The 18,630-nt window shown below is 39.9% G+C and overlaps 2 protein-coding genes across 3 annotated transcripts in view; both read left to right on the top strand.

Annotated features, from left to right (window-relative positions):
- LOC105380364 (fibronectin type III domain-containing protein 5) overlaps nucleotides 1–18,630 on the top strand; it is a 91,857-nt gene that overhangs the window by 24,179 nt on the left and 49,048 nt on the right. For both annotated transcript variants that reach the window (XM_038115012.2, XM_038115011.2), the window contains exon 2: nucleotides 18,334–18,453. In XM_038115012.2, the coding sequence (XP_037970940.1) occupies nucleotides 18,369–18,453 (85 nt within the window). In that variant the 5' untranslated portion in view covers nucleotides 18,334–18,368. The remainder of the gene's footprint in view (nucleotides 1–18,333; nucleotides 18,454–18,630) is intronic.
- LOC125488830 lies at nucleotides 7,484–14,243 on the top strand. Its single transcript, XM_048622340.1, has 2 exons — nucleotides 7,484–8,162; nucleotides 13,487–14,243. Exons 1-2 carry the CDS (start codon nucleotides 7,817–7,819, stop codon nucleotides 13,663–13,665), a joined length of 525 nt encoding a protein of 174 aa, XP_048478297.1. The 5' UTR covers nucleotides 7,484–7,816; the 3' UTR covers nucleotides 13,666–14,243.

The following is an 18,630-nucleotide window of genomic DNA, read 5'->3' as shown; positions in this document are numbered from 1 at the left end:
TACCTCAACTTCAACCATCTATTGTTCTATTGGGAAAATCCACTGGTCCGATTTAAAAAACAATATATTGTTCATCATTTTTCGTGTAATCGTTTGTGTTTGTCAACTTTTTGTGCAAACGTTTGTGTTTGTTATAAGCACGTATACAGCCTTGAAGCTGTATTAGGCTTTAAGGTTGGCAACCGGCCGATTTCCCAATAGTACATATTAATTACTATTGACTTTCCTACTACAAATGTACACAATCACAAAAGTCTCGCCTTCAAAAAACTGTCCTTCGATCGTCATTTACAAAACGAATCCCTAAAAACTTAAAACCTAAAAGGTGTTCTGTTTGACGCAATCCCGCTCCAGCCCACACCACTCGTGAATCGCTTCGCGTGATCTTCTGCATGCATTTTTAATCCACTACTGCCCGTGGTGTTTTATTATTTTTAGGCCGCGATACAAAAGCTGTCTTGTACTGTATTTAGTGCATTAGGTCGCGGCGATCGATGAGACATACGGAAATAGATACGGGATCGGTAGAATTACTGACCCTCTTTCGTGTTTATCATTAGGATGGGCTTCTGCTGTTGGCCAGTCTTTGTGTGTTTGTTTTTGAGATTTGCTACTTTGTCTGAACTTCTTCTTCTTCTTCAAGTGCCTCTCCACTACTGGGGGTTGGCGGTCAGCTCTGCATACTCCTCTCTATTCTCTCTGAACATAATTGTAATATTATATATAACACATAAATGGAAATTTGGACTTTGCATTGGGATTTGTGAGCAGTAAATTCGTCCTATTAAATATCTGGTCCATTCGTTTCAGAGCTACATGGGCTACAGACTAATGAACTTGACGAGGTAAATGACATTACATATAGGTACAACAGCTTACTTAAAAACAAACTTTATCTTATCTTTATATATATAAAAAAACAGGCCCAAAATTTAACAGTATTTTCTAGCTAAAACTCCGAGAGAAACATAAATTTAGCACAACACAAAATCCATCTACATCATGAAACCGCGCACACTAAACTTTTCCATACGGAGTTTACGCAAAATACCGTACGTGAACAACCTTGTTTCGTAGTTTCGTTTATCCAGCCGAGAATCGAATAACTGAGTTTAAAATTATTATCTAAACTGAAATATTAGCCGTGCATGGCTTGCAAGGGTCCATGAAGGTTCGTTAAATGTATATTTGTGACATTGTAATCAAATTATCTAATTAAGGCGACCCTAAATTAAATGTATGTGTAACATATCATTCTTAAATGATGACCAACCCCCTTTACGACCCTTATACTTAATACGATTCCTTTGTGTCACTCCATTACATTTTATGTGCCGAAAAAGGATAAAATACAATTCAATTTACCACGATGGTCCTGTGTATAAAGGTCATTGCAGAAAATCTTTTCAGCCAAAGCTATTGTGAAGTTAATTTCGTGCTCATGTGAAGGTAAATCCTAACTAATATTATAAATGCGAAAGTAACTGTGTCTGTCTGTCTGTCTGTCTGTCTGTTACTCTTTCACGCCAAAACTACTGAACGGATTTGAATGAAATTTGGTATACATACGGTCTAGACCCTGGGAAAGAACATAGGCTACTTTTTATCCCGGAATTCCCACGGGAAAACTTTTTAAGGCGAAGCGAAGCGCGCGGGAACAGCTAGTAAAGTATATTTGTGAAAAATAATTAATATAGGTTGCTGTTTTTTAAACTAAAATAGTTCAGATTTCATGTGCAGCTCAGCTGTTTATTATTTATGTTTGACGACTACTTTTTTTATAAACCAAAAAAAGTACAGCCTACGTAACAGGATGTAAGTATGTCATAGGTGAAAAGTAGTTAAAATATAATCGCAGATATAACTTTTTTATCGTGATAAAAATAAATGATTTGTTAAATGGTATCAGCGCAGCGTTTCGATTATTTCTTTGAGCGTAAAAATAAAACTTTCGCTTCCTCTTGATTGGTTTTTTCCAGTGCTTTTCTTTGAAATATTCAATTTGGGTAAGTATGCAGTAAGTTAAAACATTAAATTTTGTATAATTATTTGATTTTAGTTTCAGCCCATGAGGTTCAATTCATCATTAAATGTTTTCTAGTGGGTATTCTGAAAAAAATGACTTAGGCTCCAGTCGCGTTTTATAATATTTTTATAAAACATGATAAAATACCTCTAACCTTTGATTTGCTCGTAATGCTTTACTGATGACATGTTATTAGTGATAAGTATAGTAGTATTATTAATGATATTTAATCAGTTAAGCATAAAATCAAAGGTTATTTATCATATTCCTTTTTATTAAAATGTTACCTATACGAACTCTACATTTACTTCATTAAGTAAAAAATGCATAAAGTACTTGAAGTACTTTATAACTTCTGTCTTATTAAGAACGCGAAAGTGAGTGTCCAACCTAATTAATTTTCGTGCAAAATATTACGTCGCGAATGTTTAATGTTAATGTTAGTAATTTTTATGTAGTAAATAAAGAATTAAGTGCTTAAGCTTATACGGGAAGTTGTAAAAGTACTAGGAATATGCTTTGTATCTTCTTCTTCTTCAATTCCGCTTCCATCCTTCTCTGTCGTGGGCCAACAAGTTGAGCTCCGGCCACGACTTCCCTTTCTCTTGGGCCTCGCTGAGTATGGACCGCTTCCAGGTATGAGCTGGTCGACCGGGTCGCCTTGAACCGCCCTGGGGTTTCCATAGTAGGGCCACTTTCGGAATATGATTATCAGGTCTTCGCAGTGTGTGGCCCAGCCATCGCCATTTCCGCTCGCTTGCTGCATGCTTTGTATACTAGGCCGAAAGGTGTTGGCTCTTGCGGTAAATTTAAGTAACTTTTGTTCAGAAATGTCGGAGTTTGTTAGAAGTACTAGCTATTTTGTAGTTTATATCACTGATAGAACCGTGAGATTATCTAAAGCTCACGGAAAAAATGCTAGCCTGTATAAGTAAACTTGAGAAGCTCAAAAAGAGAGGTTATTTTCCCCGAAAAAAATACCTAACGAAGTCGTTAATCCAATTATTTTGGTCGACGATCGGATTTAAATTCACAACTTTTTAAATAAACCATTCGAGGGAAATTTGTATTTTTATTGCTGGAATATTTCGCGAGACTCTTGACAAAACCCATCAACAGATACCTCGTATTGTTTAATTTATTTATCTGATAATAGGTACTATTGTTATGATTATATGATTAACGTATGTATCATTGCTCAAAGTCACTTCAAGGTTACTATTTACTATACAATATAAACCATAACATACTTTCCAATTTTACAGTTGAGTAAGTTCAATAGGCGACCTTATTGTTAAGAGCGTTCTAAGTCATATTATTATTTTAACAATATCGGCTTAGCCGTTCAAAAATAATGCTACTTTTTCTGTTGAATTAAGGAGGTTTTTTTACGTTGGTTAGGTTTTAAGTTTCTAAACTAAATAAAGTTTGCAACTTTCACGTGATAAAATCTGGAGACCAACATTACAGGCGAGCTCAACTTGGCGGTACTAAAACTTATATTGCCAGCAGTTTTCTTTTCAGGAAATCCGCTATTCACTTTTTAACCGACTTCGAAAAAAGGATGTATGTTTTTTTTGCCAACTAAACTCTTTGGCGTGGCGGAGGTTAGTGGAGACCCTCTGCACCTCTGGGGTGCCATAGGACTGCAACAACAAACTCTTTACAATATACATTTTAGACCGATGAAAAAGTTCCAGTGAAATAACACTAAATTACTTATACACCGAAAAGATAAAGCTTTTTAATCAAATGTTTTTGAAAATGGGTACCATTTGGTGTCGACATTGTGTATGTGGAACTTTTAATTTTAAATAAATTTGTACTTGATTTAGTAAAAAAATCTGATTTAAACTAGGTACATACGCCATTATTTACAGAAAGGTAACTCCGAATCCCAAAGATATTTGGGAAATCATGCTACTACTAAGATATTGTTTATACCTAATTGCTACTGGGAACTAGTTATTCTAAAACACTATTACCTACAAGTCATGTCTTTGTACTATAACAAAGTATCGTACGTTGAATAATTGAATACGCGAACTAAATTATATTACGGTTCTAGCAATTCAATTAGTAGATAATGTGAAAATGTTTCCTGTACATTCTTCATATTATACAATATAAAATTATGATTTAATAAAGACTTATTGCTACCTTCTCGAAAGTTCTAATGGATCTGAGTGCTATAGGTAGCTACTAGCTAGGTACTTGGTGCAGTTGATAACAGAACTTCAATTCTGTTACTTTTGTCATCATAAAATAAAGTATCTATATGTTATTATGGATAAGTAGTAGTACGTATTAAGTTTTATTATCTACTACTGGATATAAGTCTCTTTTCGGTAAATTTAGCTAAATAATGCCTTAGATAATGAAGTATAATAAAAACTTACTAGGTAGCATACTACATAATAGCCATAGCAATACAGTAATTTTATGATTCATAATTTCCGTTCGCCTTTAAAAATTATCTCATTGTGAGCTAAATAAAACCTATTTATGTTAATGGGGGTTATAAGTTTAACATCTCTGTGTCTATGTGTGTGTCCCACACAGCTGAACCAATTTTCGTTTTTTTTAAGGTAATGCTACCCCCGCAGTGTTCTTAGCCATGTTTCATGAAAATCGCGTAACTTCGTGTTAAACGTCGGGAGTTTTTAACGTTGGTTAGGTTATCTAAAGTACCAGCGAGCGTCCAAAAATAATTATGCTAAGTATAAAAGTTAATAGTTTCCAACAATCCATTTAAAAGATAAAACAAAAGACGTTCGTCTCAGCCGTCCCATTCACGGCGCATCACGACTATCGCTTTCCTATCGACTATTCAAGACCACTCGACAGACAGACGGACACCGGAAGGGACTATTGTTACTGATGTCCGCTTACACTATCTATGAGTGAGACTCGTGTGATGTGAAACTTACGGTTACGTTATTATGTAGGGTTTGTTTCCAAGTCCTTAGTTAGATATTGTTACTATCTACAATAAATAATAGTTAAATTTTATGTCGAATAATACTACATTTAATTTCATTACAGAGAATAAAACATTTCTGTTTTGTATTTTATTATTACCTACTGGTAATTAAATGGTTAATCGAATGTCCAAATTGAGCCTTTGTTTGTTTTTAGCTGAAACAATGTATTCATTGTTTATATCAATTATTAAACCCTTTTAGTAACATCGATTATTTCAAATATGCCTAACGTTTGTATAAAGTTTATATATATGTAGGTAGCAATTATACGGTCGTCGTCGTAGTATAACTAAGAACCAAGGCAACGTCCCATAAAATAAAAAAAATTAGTATTTAATACTGACACGATAATTTAATATAGGAGGAAGACACGAACCTGCTAAATGTCAATGAAAATAAATTAGCTAAAGAAAAAAAATATAAGATCTAATAATGGCAAAAATACTCAGGCTGCAGTTTTTCTTAATGTTACGTGATAAAAATGGCTTTAAGTGATAAGACCGCCATTAATAGTAGATAGAAAGAAAGAAAGAAAGAAAAATAGTTTATTGTCACAATCAGAACATACAATTTGAAATCTTACTTAAATACAAAGGTGGCAAAAGGACAGCCTCAGCTAATGCTGCGTATTGCATGCGGCAACACACTGCGCTGGTTTTCAGACTGCCCAGTTCTTAATACTAACTTAAAACTAAAACTAAAGGTCACAAGGTACATACATAAGGTTTTATTGTAAGTATATGTATATAGTGCTGTATAGATAAATATTAATACATGCAAGTGTGGTTAAATAATAAATAAAAGATATAAGTATGCATAATATGTAAACACATAGTTAATAAACTAGACAACTGATTTGATGGCATGCCATAAATGATAGTAAAAATGTAAGATAGGCAATGTGGCTATGTAAAATAAAGTATATCTACAGGGTGTTTCAAAAAGGGTATACTAAGCCGAAACCAGCATGGCTTAATGTACCCTTTTTGCAACACCCTGTATATTAGAAACATGATAAGGCCGTGGGTTTGAATCCTGGCATGTACCAATGAATTCTTTAGAAATAAGGAATTTAATTTCACTTATAAGGAATTTAATTTCAATACCACTACTCTTACGGTGAAGGAAAACATCGTGAGGAAACATGCACATCTAGGTGTATCTTTCTATCTTTGACAAACACGTGTTTGGCAGAGCCTTCAGTGATCAGGCGTACTATGAAATTAGAATGTAGTCAACATGCAAATGTATGTAAACAATATTAACTCGAACAGTTATTGCGTAGCTCTGACATTATGCGTTGCCTTGACGATATGGCGCCATGTGTTGCGGGGTGAGCTTTGAACTGAATAAATATGTTCTGAGTGGAGATCAGGAACATGAATATGTTTTGTACCTACTGTATAATACTGCAATGATTAATAAATAAATAATAATAATAATGTACGTGGTAGGCCGCTGCAATATTTTTTGTAGAGGTTAATAGACAGATAGGTAGAGCATCCTTTATTTAATTTTGCCCATTAAGATTTTTTTTATTATATTCTTAACATACATGAAGTAGTGAATATTTATCGGTACTTACATGAGGAAAAAGTAAAAAAATACTTATCGCTTATTTATAGTTATCTTTTAAAGACAAATTCCGGCTAAAAGAGAAAGAAATAGGCCCAGTGTGCTTGCTAAATGGAATACAGTTTAATTAATATCCACACACACACAAAAAATATTATATAAAAGAACTGAATCTAGTGATATAAGTATATCACTAAACTTGGTCCGTTTTATAACTATATCCCTAGTAAGATAGTAATGAATGGCTTTCTTATAACTATGTTCCGGTATATAATCATATCCCTAGGGATATAATTATATCCCGGCTATTACTATCTTACTGCGACATATACATTGAATGGATTGTAAACTTGTGCAATGTGTGTTGAGTATCAACATCAGCATTGTGCTACGATCTTTCGTAGCACTCGTAGCAGCGTAGTAATCTCGTAGTGACTGGCTACGCCGCGCCGTAGTAAAGAACTGCCTGCAACAGATAATTTCAAGCTTTATTAAAAACGACTGATGTAAAAAGTGGATGAAAAACTAGTTAGCAACGCGCATGGCACACCAGTTAGAATCTTGCAACAGATACAGGCAGTACGTTCCCAGTTTATTATTATAAACACAATATTATGAATTTGTATAAGTTTACTTTACCAAAGTCTAATTTCCTAATAAAATAATTTACGACACGCTAAATGTTAGGCACACAGTGTTATAGCGTGTACAGAAATGCTTTATAGCCAATGAACGTTTTATTAAAATTATTCTAACTCGTTAATTAGTATTTTACGAATGATACCGAACCCTATTTCATGCAGTTATTTACAACCAGCTTGTAATGGCATTTATATATCCATCCATATTTTGTAATGGTAATAAAAAAAACATATTTTTTTTGCTTATGTATGTGTCGGAAACGGACGTCAACTGTCGCGCCACCTAGCGAAGTCTCTGCGAAACAAGTGACAATGGGAACGCCAGCGCCTCTAGTGGCGCTCGACGGAGTCTAGTTGGTGGGGGACGACGTAGAGTCGAGTCAGTCTGTACTTGACCGTCGTTCTGCGCACACGTCTAGAAACTGTCCCGCGTTTCTCTTACTTAGTGACATTACGTTACCCTTTCTGTGTTTTGGCTTGCTGTGTGATTGCTAAGTGTTATTGTGTTGTGTAACTGTGCGATAATTAAAAGAAGTGATTATTTAAAGTGACTTTTCTTAAAATCGCCATTCCTACGCCTACGAAACACGATGTCGGACAATCCTGACACCCAGCCACCCCAGGAACGTGCACCTGCTCCACCCCCGCCTCCGACATCAGAAGTGGGATCAGAAGACGCCACCCCACGTGCTTCACACCACGACACGAACGACGAAAAATGGCAGAAGCTTCTAGAAAAACAGAATCGGAATTTCCTGACGCTTGTTCGAGCTATGAAGACACCTTCGTCGTCGACCGAGCTGAGGTTACCCGATTTAAATCCCAGTAAATCCGATGTCGACGCACTTTCTTGGATGTCGACTGCGGACCTGTGCGTTAACGACGAGAATCTGCAAGGCGCACGGCTTATGGTTGCCTTGAGTCGTGCTCTGAAAGGTACGAGTGCCCAGAACTATAGCTTCATTCCTAATTAATTTGGGTGACAGTAAACCTAAAGAAAACGAGTGCCTTGCTACTTATGCTGCCTCGCTGATGACTGCAATAATGTCACGCTGGAAGAATATGAATACCGAACAGCTTGCTTTGGCTACAGTGTTGGCACATGTTTCCCGATTTGACCGACGTGTCCAACGACTGGCTTTCACTACAGAAGCGACTACGCGCAACCAGCTTCAGCAAAAGCTCAAGGCTGTTTCGTTTCTAAAACGGAAAGTAGCTAATAGCGAGGACTACCCCGATAGTAAGAAAATGCCCAGCTACAGTGCCCCCGTTCTTAGAAAGTGCAACTGTGGGAAATTAGCGCACGAGTCCACGTTCTGCCTACAAAGAAGACGTGGTTGGAGGAGACCAGAAGAGCGTTTTCCTTCCCAACTGTTATTTCGCGAATTATCTAAGGTTATAAATAAAAGATGTCCGTTTTGCAAAGCCGTCTATTCAACTGACATTTCACAAGGCGGGAACATTACCGCACTAAATCCTAGTGTTGCCAACATAAAAGAATAAGTATCTACTACATTACTAACATTCCTCCACCTTAATCTCTTAAATTACTAACAATGGTTTTCATCTAGAACCTAAATATTCCTTTTATTACAATTTACTTAAGCTAAAGAACTTCCGATAAGATACAGGTTTGCGAGTGCGAAGAGTACGCCCTACATCAGAGTGAGTGGAAGGAGAGGGGTCTTCACTTATGCTTTCCTGGCTATCTTGCCATATCCCAGTAGGCGAGCCTTCAGAATCTCGATGTGAAGCAGAGGCAGCAGGGGAGGTCGGCTCAGCTATAGAGGAAACCCCGGCTGGCTGGTTCGCAGCTGGAGGTGGCTGGCTCGCTGTCGGTGACTGAGTTGCTGACAGAGGCTGTCTCGCTGACAGTGGCTGACTTGCTGACGGTAGCTGACTAGCTGTCAGTGGCTGACTCGCTTCAGGTGGCTGAATCGCTGACGATGCCTGACTCGCTGCAGGTGGCTCAGACGCAGATGGAGGTTGGCTCGCAGACAGTGGCTGGCTCGCAGATGGCCTGCTCTCGGCCTCATTGATCTGGATGTCGTTAGTCGGAATAGCTTCAAGCGCCGACCTGGATTCAATATCATTATCAGAAATTACTCCTCTCTCCCCCTCCACTTTATACATTTGATTTTTATGTCTTTTTATAGTTTTATTATATTGACCAACAAAGATTAAATATGCGGATTTTCCAATCCGCCTAGTCACCACACCATGAACCCAAAAGGTTTTATTGTTTTTATGAATCTTGACTGATACCAAATCATTTATACAAAAGTCAATGTTCCTTATTCCCCTATATGATTTACCCTGTAAACACTGTTTACCCCGTACAGTTTCTAACAGTGCTGTATCGGAAGCCTCGGGAGATTTCGGGTTCAATAAGTCCAACCTACAGCGTAAATTCCTGCCGAAGAGAACCTGTGCAGGGGTTTTATTTGTGGTGGAATGAACGGAATTGCGGTAATTGAAAAGAAATTCATTTAATTTGATATTTAGGTTATTATTACCTATGCCGGACAACAGAATCGATTTCAAAGCTTTTTTAATAATTTTCACATAGCTTTCGGCTTGCCCGTTGCTTGCTGGATGATACTCCGGAGAGGTGAGGTGAGTAATACCATTACTCTTGCAGAAATGTTCGAATTCACTGGATATGAATGATGGGCCATTATCTGAACACAGAGTATTTATGAGGCCAAATCTTGCCATTACATCGCACAATTTTTGTATAACTACCTTGCTACCATACCCGGACGAGACGTCATAAGCTTCGACCCACTTCGAATAAGCGTCCACCACTATTAAATACATTTTATTATTTATCGGGCCTAAAAAATCTATGTGGACTCTGTACCACGGCTCCGACGGGTACGGCCAGGGCGTGAGGGGCGCGCGGGGCGGCGAGGGGCGCAGCTGGCTGCACACGCCGCAGCTCCGCACAGCCTGCTGCAGCTGCTCGCTCATGCCGGGCCACCAGAATCGTGTGCGCGCCTCCAGCTTCATTTTAACAATACCTAAATGACCGGCATGCAGCTCTTTGATAACCCTCCCTCTGTAACTAGACGGGATAACAAGCTTGCACCCTCTCATTAAACAGCCTCTTTCTACCGATAATTCGGACCGACAAGCAAAATATGGTCGAATTTCGACATCCTTAATAGTTTTCGGCCAACCATTCCTTGTGAATTTAATTACATCAGATAATGTATGATCCTGTTCCGTTAAATCCTTAACCTCACTCAATAAAATCGGAGAAGCATTGTCATCGAACAAAAAATTTATATAACACGCAGTATCTACTATACATTCCGATTTGCTGTCACTTGCACCCTGTGACGTCACCGCAGTAGGCGTGGTCTGCGGCACCATGGAGCGACTAAGAAAGTCTGCACAATTACTTGCACTACTAACATATTCGATTTTGTAATTATAGGCCGACAAAAATAATGCGTATCTCTGGAGACGATTGGCTGACACTTCTGGAATACCTTTTTCCGGTCTAAAAATTGATAAAAGCGGTTTATGATCTGTTCTCAGCACAAATGCTTCGGACCTACCATATAGGTATTGGTGATACTTCCGAACCCCAAAAATAATTGCTGTTGCTTCTTTTTGGATCTGACTGTATTGCTTCTCAGCCGGGGTCAGTGCCCTGGATGCATATGAAACCGGCCGTTCTACATTGTCCTTATCTACCTGAGACAAAATAGCCCCTAGCCCCCATGGTGACGCATCCACAGTGAGAATAATTCGCGCATCCTGGTTAAAATGTGCTAAAGTATTCTCATCAGCCAAACATCTTTTGATATACTGAAATGCATTTTCATGATCTTTAGTCCACACCCAATGTACATTTTTTTGTAACAAATCATGCAATGGTGCTAATAAACTGGATGCATTTTTTATAAATACTCTATAGTAGTTGACTAGGCCCAGAAATGACTTTAATTCTGATACATTTTCCGGTTTCTTTGCATTCACAATACTTTTTACTTTCTCGGGGCATTTGTGAATACCATGTTTGTCGATTATAAATCCTAGGTATGAAACCGACTCTTGAAAAAAACTACATTTTTCCTTCCTCAACACTAACCCTGCTTTCTCTAGCCGCCGAAAAACTTCATTAAGCCTAGCTAAATGCTCTTCCCGAGTTCTACCTGTAATAAGGATATCATCTAAAAATTGGAGAACCCCTTCCTGCAATGAGCAATGTGGATGATGATCATCATCAGCTGGCTGAACCTTTCCACTAGTCTGTTTATCAGGACCTAATAAGATATTTTCAAGTGTGCGCTGAAAAATAGCTGGTGCGCTTGACAACCCAAACACTAATCTATTAAACTTATATAACCCCTTGTGTGTATTAATACAAGTGAGTAACTGTGAATCCTCATGTAGTCTCAACTGATTATATGCACCAGATAGGTCTAGCTTAGTGAAATGCACCCCATTGTGCAGCTTGGAGAAAAGTTCTTCGACTCGGGGTAAGGGGTATTTTTCTACTAACAACTGCTTATTTAAAGTGGACGAGTAATCTGCACAAAGTCTAATCTTTCCATCACTTCTCAATACTGGCACAATCGGACTAGCATACTCAGAATATGTGACAGGTTCTATAATACCTAGACTTTGTAACCGGTATATTTCCTCTTCTAATTTTGACCTTATCGCAAACGGTACAGGGCGTGCTTTCATGAAAATTGGAATACTCTCCGGTTTCATATTAAGTTTAACCTCAACACCTTCACAGCATCCCAACTCATCCGAGAAAAGCCGGGGAAATTGATTCTCATAACTATTGGACAAGTTATTTATAGGCGAAATTTCTAACTTGAACTTAGATAAAAAATCGCGTCCCAAGAGCGGTGGCCCACCATTTTTTACTACATAAACATTTATGGTTTGTGTTTGTGACCGATACGCAAACGGCAATGGTAGGACACCCAGTACGTCAATTGGAGTGCCATTATAACTTAATAATATTTGTTTACTATTGTCCAGTTTATAATTTGAAAAATGGGCCCTATAAACCGAATCCGAAATAGCCGTTACCGCTGATCCCGTGTCCACTTCAAAACATAAATTTACATCATTTACAGTGACATATTCCTGCATAGGTTCTCCACTACAGCTACGAATGTTAAATATTAAAATGTTTTTACCATCATCACCCTCGGTATCCGAACAGCACTGCAAGAAATTGTTTGCATTCCTATTTCCATTGCACATGCGCTTTAGATGACCCTTAACACCACACACATTACATGACGCAAATCTGAACCGACACTTTTTGTTATCATGACCGTGATAACCGCACACTGAACACTGAACTGATGATGATTGCAAAGGCCTCGCGACCGAGCCTTGGCTCCGATTGCGTGACCCACCGTCGCCGCTCCGACCACGTGCCGCCATCTTGTGCATCTCGAACACGGCCGGCGCCGACGCCGACCCGTCTGCCGCCCTCGCCAGGCCCGTACGCCCCGCTTCCCTGGCGCAACGAACGCTCTGTGCCAACTGCAACGCCTTCTGCAGGGTAAGCTGGTCCATCGCCTCGCCGAAGAGTCGCTCTCGTTCTGGACCGCCCGCCATGCCAAGGACAAAGCGGTCACGTAGTGTATCTTCGAGGGATGTCGTTGGGAATTCGCACTCCTTCGCCAAACCCCGCACACGCGCGGCCCAGTCAGCTAAGGACTCATCCTGTCCTTGGAAGGCACTATGAAAGTTATACCTTTCCGCAAAGCTGCACTTTTTAGTTTTGAAGTGTGTGTCCAATAGTTCTATCACCTCCGAATAGGCGAGTTCCCCGACGTCTTTGGGTAATGCGAGATCCCTTATGAGTTTGTAAGTAGTTTCAGATAAACTACTTAACAAAATAGCCCGGCGTTTTGCACTGGACTTATCCACTTCACTGTTGATATCGTTGGCCATGAACCATTGTTCCAATCGTCCTTTGAACAAAGCCCAATCATGAGTTTCATGATTGAAAACACTTAGTGCACCAAACGATAAATTTGCCATGATTAATTAATAGCGTAAATTCGGGCTGCGCCACTGTTATTTCGCGAATTATCTAAGGTTATAAATAAAAGATGTCCGTTTTGCAAAGCCGTCTATTCAACTGACATTTCACAAGGCGGGAACATTACCGCACTAAATCCTAGTGTTGCCAACATAAAAGAATAAGTATCTACTACATTACTAACACCAACCAAGTGTCAATTTCAAGAGGATACCGCCTCCATCTACAGCGAAGACTGCGGTCACTGGCTTCCACTGCCAGGGCCAGGGACACTTCGCATCCAGCTGCCCAAAACGTCGCAGACAGGACCAGGATGCTGCCAGTGGAAGAGCGAGTGGATCCGGTGCAGCCAAGGAGAAGAGGGTCGATCTATGCGTAGTGAGCGCGCCTGCTGGGATGTTGCATTAATCTGGTGAGCTGTTTTCGTTAAAACTATGACTGTAGTTTCAAAGTTTAGAGGCTAGATGTTTCTTTACGTGGATGAGGTTAGTGTGACCGGTACTGTGGAATTATTTTCGAGGTTCGAGTCCTGGAACTGTTAATCTGTCGGGTTGCCAGACCTGTTGACTTAAAAAAAAAGGTTATGACATGGAGGTTGATCAAAATCCTGAGCTTAAGTTAAGTAGGGTTATGAACATGCGTCCATGACCTCATTAGGTAAATCTCCGAAAGTTGATTCCCTATTTTATAATCATGATCTTTTTTATGCTAAGTAATTATGAAGCAATCGATTGAATTGTGTGTTTCTGTGGTGTGTCTTGCTCAATTGTTTAATGCCAGTGGATGGAAGTGGTAGTACCAGACTAACACTGGATGGAAGTGTTAGTGAGTGCCGGATGGAGGCACTGGAATGACACCGGATGGAGGTGTGCATTCGTGATGAGTACTTGGGTAACCGGATGGAGGTTGCCGGACAAGTGAGCAAGGACCATTGGTAATCAGATCCAGATCCGTGTTTTTCTTTAGTACAGAGTTAAAGATAGTGGATTAGCTTTCGAGTATTGATTTGTTTTGTCTGATACTGTTCAAGTTAAAGCTTCATATTTCATCAGTGTGATGAATGCAGAGTTCATCAGCCCACTGCTTTCTTCCCTGACTAGGTCAGGACTGGCCGAGTAAAATTCAGTTACTGCGGTTGTTTTTCTTTCTTTCCAGATAACTCACACGAGGACGTGTGAGATGACATAATGGCCGTATCGCAGCGTTGGCAGACAAACGCCGCATCGATGTTGATTGCAGTAGCGACCAGTGGCAACAAATCATGGCAAGATGCTCTAGCTAGGTGAAGTACAACTTTCAATTAATTGTACCTTGAACCGCGTTACAAAGGCTTCACCATTGGAGTTAATTATCGGTAAAGTCGCAAGACCGTTGTCGTTGATGTGTAGTGAGGTTGATAACGAAGTCAATATTGAAAGCGTTCGCGAAACTGCGTCAGAGAATATTCAGAGGAGTACTGACTACGATAAGACTCGTTTTGATAGAACTAAGGCCAAAGTAGTGAATTTTGAGATTGGTGATTTTGTTTTGCTAGAAAATGAAGAGCGAAATCAAACTAAACTAGATGCAAAATTTAAAGGACATTTTAAAGTAATCGACGTCTTAGATGGTGATCGTTATCGACTAAAGGCTATAAATTCAAATGAACTTACAAAATAAATATGCTCACGATAGGTTAAGAAAGATGCCAGCGAGCGATGTACCAATCAGTATTGACGATGATGTAGACTATGTAGAGAATGATGAAGATTGAGTTTGGGTGGATTCGAGTGGTTACTATCGACCGTATTAATTCGACTTAACCAGTAGCTGAACCGAGGTAAGAGAGAGAGTGGATGTAGAGCTCGTGCTCGTGTAAGGCTCTGGTTGTAGTCGTGGTCTTGTGTGACCGTAGCGTGTGATACACGCGTGCAATCCACATGAGGTGGAGGTGCGTCTTTGAGTTCGGTTTGGATTAACCGTGGTCTTGTGTGACCGTAGCGTGTGATACACGCGTGCAATCCACTTGAGGTGGAGGTGCGTCTTTGAGTTCGGTTTGGATTAACCGTGGTCTTGTGTGACCGTAGCGTGTGATACACGCGTGCAATCCACATGAGGTGGAGGTGCGTCTTTGAGTTCGGTTTGGATTAACCGTGGTGATAGGTGATTACTCGAATGGTGTATCAGAATAACTCATTGTGATGATATTTTTGTTCGTGATTGGTACATGGCAAACTGATGAAAGTTACCTAGGTACATAAGATTTGACGTGTACTAGTTGTGTCTGTGTGTAAATTTGTTTTAGTGCTGATACTGCTGATTGAATTAAGTTTGATTCTGACTTATGAGTTTTCACGAAAGATGAGAGATGAGAGATGACAGAGACAGAGAGAGACTTTTAGTTTGTTTTTTTTTAATGTCAGGAAGATTGGCCGAGCGGGTTACTCTCAGAAAATGTTTCTTTCACAGAATGACACACGAGGGCGTGTGCCAGCAGGATGGCCGTGTCGGAAACGGACGTCAACTGTCGCGCCACCTAGCGAAGTCTCTGCGAAACAAGTGACAATGGGAACGCCAGCGCCTCTAGTGGCGCTCGACGGAGTCTAGTTGGTGGGGGACGACGTAGAGTCGAGTCAGTCTGTACTTGACCGTCGTTCTGCGCACACGTCTAGAAACTGTCCCGCGTTTCTCTTACTTAGTGACATTACGTTACCCTTTCTGTGTTTTGGCTTGCTGTGTGATTGCTAAGTGTTATTGTGTTGTGTAACTGTGCGATAATTAAAAGAAGTGATTATTTAAAGTGACTTTTCTTAAAATCGCCATTCCTACGCCTACGAAACACGATGTCGGACAATCCTGACACCCAGCCACCCCAGGAACGTGCACCTGCTCCACCCCCGCCTCCGACATATGTAAAAATGTAATTGAAAAAATGTGGAATTGTGTTGTAGTATGTGATGAGGTTGAATCTCCAATTTTGCTTGGAATAATAAATAATATATGAATAATAAATGGAATAATATAAAACCGACAATAAACTCAACGATTACTACTAAAAAGAGTACAAATAACCAAAATGACCTCGCTGAAAACCAAATCCTCTAGAGTTAGAACAAGAGCCAACAATATGCATCTTTATCAATTATTAACAATTGTTTAGAGAATACAATTTTAATATCAAAAAAGAAACATCCGCTTCCCAAAACGGTGTTTGCATTTGCACAGCCATTTTAAATATTTACGTTAAACTCTCCCACATGCGAAAAATTCAATTGGTGTTATGTCGCCGCGATGAAAAGCGCTGAAATATTCAGCCACTTCAGGTATTATTCAGGCCTATGGTCCACGCATAGCCCGATGTATGTGTGACGAACGAATGGTGTAGTGGTTAGTGACCCTGACTGCTATGCCGGAGGTCCCGGGTTTAATTCCCGGCTGGGGAGATATTTGTTTAAAGACAGATTTTGTATTCTGGTCTTGGGTGTTGAAATGTATACAACATATTATAATAGGTATGTTATTTTTTTTTTTTTGATAATTGATAATTCATTTATTCATAAAAACATATAAGTCACAAACATGCATTATATCCACTAGAAGTTTCGTCAGAAAAAATTAATAATAATTATAATATACCTACAAATATACTTACTACTTACTTATTATAACTAACTAATCAAAAATACCCCTCCGAGCCACACCCGACCCAAAGGTACCCATGACACTGGCAGCGTTACCACGCTGCACAGCCAGGGATAGCCTCTGCATCAGGTGTGCCCCGGAAGAAGATCCCAGACCACGACTCCTCAAGCGTCTGGTGATTTCCCTTAAGAAGACCCTGCCCTCTTCTCCCCACACCCCCATCGTCTCCACAGCCAAGGGCACAAACAGATACCGCTGCATTAGCTGGCTATATTTAAGTTTTTTAAGCCGAGCCGCGGCTTCAGCAGCGGCACCCGCATTGACTGCACGTGAGACGGCGCGAGGGTGCAGACGCACGTCGCGTCCCAGAGTAAACTGCGGCCCTTCTCCCACGGCACCATGGTGAGTCCATCCGGACGCTTGCCATCAGCCCGGGACAACCCTGGTGGCTCCAGGACCGCCGGGACATCCGCAGAAACAAGAGCTCTCCGGACGATGTCATTGATAGCATGGTGCCGTGAGAACCTGCCCGCACTACGCACACAGTGTAACCCGTGACGTCCCGATTGATCCACCCGCGCGCCGCAGACACCAACATGGGGTTCCACCACAGTGCAGCCGAGATATGTTATTTATCTATGTATTTGTGAAGATATGTATATCAGCAGTCCAGTACCCATATTACAGTCTAGTTTGGATTTGGATGGCCGTGTGTGAGAGGTCCCCACAATATTATATTATGTATTCGTTCAGGCCTGGAATTGTACTTGAAACAGAAGTAAAGGCACTACATATAAGTGTTTTTGCCATGAGCCATGTTTTATCAAAATCGGCTTAGCCGTCAAAAAGTTATGCGGCTTTTAGTGTTGAAAATCGGGGTTTTTTAACGTATAGGTTAGGTTAAGTTAATGTAATTACTATTACACACACCTGTTCATTGAAATATGAAATTTGAAGCGTAAATCCAATCAGTATTTGGAGTATAATCTAAATGATCCGTTATCAATAATAGATTATAATCAATTTCAAATTGTTTTCCGGATTTAATCTCGGTGTATCATCGTAATCCTTGCGGAATCCATTATAATTATGTAAGTTTAGGAACCAATCCGTTTGTTAAACATTAATTTTAAATTAGAAAAGAAAATTTGGTTAAGGGTTTTTTTTAAAGTACAGGATTACATTTTATTCCTTTCAATCCCATCAATATTCTGTCTTCTCCTGTCCACATTAAACCTTTTATTTACAGAAGCGGTATGGCATGAGCGAACAAAGCGTCATGAATAGTTTATTAAACTGTCGATATTGATATCGTTTATCGTCAAAAAAAAATATGTTTTTGTGGAAATTCTTTTGTATTAGTTAAACACTTCAATGATTAAAAAATAAATAGTAATTTTGAGTGTTCATCCTGTTATTCTAGCTGAACTTAAATACTATTTCCTTTTTTGACAGAAGCGGCATGGCATGAGCGGCTCGGGAGGCGCGACATGCGGCGCGCGCCGCCCGCGCTCCCCGCCGCCGCCGCCGCCACGCTCGCCGCGCTCTCTCTACTGCTGAGACTCGCTCACGCCGGTAACTGATTGCAATGTTACTCGTTATTTCTTAGTGGAGACCAGGAAACTAAGCCATGTACACATGTACAGCAGGGCAAGCATGGGGTGCATGATGCACACTTCAAGACGTGACATAAGTTCTATGTCGCGCTCGCTCTCGAGGACCCATGAAATGAGTGAGCGCATTTCCAAAAAA

This window comes from Plutella xylostella, chromosome 8 (assembly GCF_932276165.1).
Source record: "Plutella xylostella chromosome 8, ilPluXylo3.1, whole genome shotgun sequence".
Classification (NCBI taxonomy): domain Eukaryota; kingdom Metazoa; phylum Arthropoda; class Insecta; order Lepidoptera; family Plutellidae; genus Plutella; species Plutella xylostella.
The sequence above is the reverse complement of the archived record's forward strand: the minus strand, read 5'-3'. Positions and strand labels throughout refer to the sequence as shown.